The sequence below is a fragment of the Gambusia affinis genome, linkage group LG20 (assembly GCF_019740435.1).
Source record: "Gambusia affinis linkage group LG20, SWU_Gaff_1.0, whole genome shotgun sequence".
NCBI lineage: Eukaryota > Metazoa > Chordata > Actinopteri > Cyprinodontiformes > Poeciliidae > Gambusia > Gambusia affinis.
This window is the reverse complement of record NC_057887.1, coordinates 23,850,439-23,853,693: the sequence shown is the minus strand read 5'-3', so window position 1 is coordinate 23,853,693 and position 3,255 is coordinate 23,850,439. Positions and strand designations below refer to the sequence as shown.

The window sequence follows — 3,255 nt, the reverse complement described above, 5'->3', positions numbered from 1 at the left end:
TATTCACCTTCACAGGAGAAACGTTACAGAATATATTATATAATATAATAATATTTCACTTGATCAATAGATGAAAAAAACTTTACTTGAAATTTCTTTGGGTTTATTTCAAATGCAACAAACACAAAGAAAAAAAGGAAGAAAATAAGAACAAGAGGAGAGGCAAAAAGTTTACAGACAAAAAAGGAGAGAAAGAAGAGAAAGAGTTTGTTTCTGCCAAAAACAAAAACATCATCAGAATAAAGAACAAAAACAAAAACAACAACAAAAACAACAAGAACAACAACAAAAACAACAACAAGAAGAACAGCAGGCAACAAGACAGAGCAACTGTAAACACCTATGTGTGTGTGTGTATGTGTGTGTGTGTGTGTATGTGTGCGTGTGTGTGTGTGTGTGTGTGTGTGTGTGTGTGTATGTGTGCGTGTGTGTGTGTGTGTGTGTGTGTGTGTGTGTGTGTGTGTGTGTGTGTGTGTGTGTGGAGCCCTCACTGGGTCCTGGAGGCCCACCATCCTGCATGCTTCACTTCCTCCCTGCTGGTGGCAGTAACTTCCTCCTCAGCAGGTCAAAGGTCGTCTAATGAGCTGTTATTGGATCCAGGTGAGTTAAACCAGAAAGGGAACCGACACATGCAGGATGCCGGACCTCCAGGACCCACTGTGGGCTCCACTGAGCCCGGGAACCACAGTTTGAACCAGAGGAGAGTATTTTCTGACATTGTAAGGAAACGACTTTCAGATTAAAGTTTAAAACGCCGCCAGCCTGGAGGTGAAACTGAGAAAGTCTCAGGTGTGTTCCAGGAATGTGTCTGTCTGGAGAGATAAAGTTTGTTATAATTACTGACCTCTGACCTCTGACCCTGACCACAGACCCCAGCCTGACCCCAGCCTGACCTTGAAGTTGGTGGGATCTATGCGCAGCTGGTAGGCGTGCAGCGTCTGCAGCGGCGCCAGCGTGACGGTCAGCTGGCTGATGTCCTTGGCGCCCTCGGCGATGGCGAGGACGATCTTCTTCCCGTGGGAGCAGAGGTGGGCGGAGCCAGGGCTGATGTCCAGGTGGGAGAAATACGTCTTGGTGCCCGGATACGAAGCAAACATCCTGCAGGACAGAAGGACAGGTTCATGTCCAGGTCCAGACGGCGAGCCAAAGATGGACAGAAATAATTTAGTTTAGTTAGAATCTAAATATAATGTTCATTTTTCACTCATGTTTTCACCACTTTATCCATGTAACAGTTCTAACCTGAATATTTCAATCACACAATCATCATTGCATTTGCAAACTATATATTTAGCACCAAAGTAATATATTTAGATCATAAACTAAAGATTTACTTTGAAAGTAAATCATTTGGAAATTAAATATTTAACTCACAAACTAGTTATTGTTCATATTACATATTTACTTAGCTATTTAGTTTCTAAACTAAATATAAATAGTTTGTAATCTACTTGTTTAGCTTATAAACTAAATATTTAACTGTAGCTACATATTTAGCTAAGAGGCTAAACAATTAGCTTGGATCCATATGGAGCAGATTTTAACAGGCTGCATAGCTTGCAGTTTGTTAGCTACTCATTGATTACATGTTTAGTTTACAAACTAAATATTTATCTTTTAAACTAATTTGCTAACTAAATATTTAGTTTGTGAATGAAAGGTTTAGTTTGGAATTGTGACATTTGTGAAGGTTGAATAACTTGGTGAAAAAAAGATTTCACCAAGTTCTATTTGGGTTCTAAATAACCCAAATTATTACTGTTTGTTTTTACAGTGTAACAAAAACCATCCCAGACTTGAACTATTCCATCTAAAGTCATAAAGTCAGAGGCTCAATGCTGCTGTAACCTCACTTCATCACATATGAGTGGGTAATATTTCTCCAAGCCGTCGTACCTGAGCAGAGCTTCAGAGCCGATGTCTTCGGCCACCGGAGTCAGACGCTCCCAGATCTCCTTAATCAGCTTCTTCTCCTTCTTGGACAGCATCCTGCCCCGAGTCACCGAGGTCCAGACTCTTCCCGCAGTCGGTCCGGCTCTAATCAACCATTTTATCACTGCTTTAGCTAATCGGCTTACTGACCCTGTAACTAACTTTAACTAACTTTAACTAACTTTAATTAACTTTAACTAACTTTAACTAACTTTAACTAACTTTAATTAACTTTAACTAACTTTAACTAACTTTAACTAACTTTAACTAACTTTAATTAACTTTAACTAACGTTAACTAACTTTAACTAACTTTAATTAACTTTAACTTACTTTAACTAAGTCAAACGGCTGAAAGGAGCCAGAAAAACCAGACGAAGGTCAATAATTCCTGTTGGAGGGAAAACGAGGCGTGAAGCTTCAGCCTTGTTGTTCCTCTGCTCTCTGTTATCAGAGCGCCGCCAGCGCAGGGCGGGGGGCGCCGGGCAGGGCGGGGGCCACAGCCCCCTGCTATCATCCCCTTCTGTGTGTCATGCTGCTCCAGTAGCTAACTGTGTCGCGTCTCCTGGGGATTACCTCTAACCATCCAGGTTATTAATTATTGGTATTAAATATTATTCACCTTTACTTATATTATCCCTCCTGAAAAAGCTCCTCATGGCTGGAATAAAATACCAGAAAGCATAACAACATTGTTCTAATTATTTTCTACTAACTTAAAATTGTGGCCAAAGTTTATTTTTATGTGGTGAACCGTTGGAGCTTAAGGCTTTTTATTCTTTTCAAATATGTAACCTAATATGTTTCCAAGGATTTTTAGATAAAATTGCTTCCATTTAGGATTGTTTTCTTTTCTGCTTGTTAGCTTGCCTGCACTGTAACAGCCACCCATCTTCTAACACCTTGACCCTTGACCCTTGACCCTACTGGGTCAGGAGGAGCTGCTGTCTCTACAGCCAACGTTCTGGGCGAGAGGAACATTTTGCTTTTGAAATAAATAAACATTCATCTTGACAACAACACACTAAGACGTCGACATATTTATGCTTTAAATAAAACATCAGTATGTTTTATTTAAAAGATTTAAAAGATGTTATTAAAACATATTTTAATACGTTTTAATGTCAAAGTGAGGACATTTTAACTCCACTGAGAGAAACAAACATAAACATTGCTGAACAGATGAAGTTGGCCATCTGCAGGGTGGAGCGTGTGACGCATCTGATAACATCGAGGATCTTCGCTCTGTCCGACCAGCTGACCTCATGTAGGTTCAAACTCTTTCAGTATTTGGATTAAACATAACCCAGCAGGTTTTATAGTG

At 39.9% G+C, this 3,255-nt stretch overlaps 1 protein-coding gene across 2 annotated transcripts in view; it reads right to left on the bottom strand.

The window, feature by feature from the left end:
• Window positions 1-2,390, bottom strand: part of zgc:163057 (Hemoglobin subunit alpha-D-like) — a 3,388-nt gene extending 998 nt beyond the window's left edge. The window contains exons 1-2 of one of the 2 annotated variants that reach the window (XM_044102169.1): window positions 1,897-2,390; window positions 845-1,098 (exon numbers count right to left, since the gene is read on the bottom strand). In XM_044102169.1, the coding sequence (XP_043958104.1) occupies window positions 845-1,098; window positions 1,897-1,988 (346 nt within the window). In that variant the 5' untranslated portion in view covers window positions 1,989-2,390. The remainder of the gene's footprint in view (window positions 1-844; window positions 1,099-1,896) is intronic. The other variant, XM_044102171.1, reaches the window with a different exon arrangement.
• Window positions 2,391-3,255: the final 865 nt, after the last annotated feature.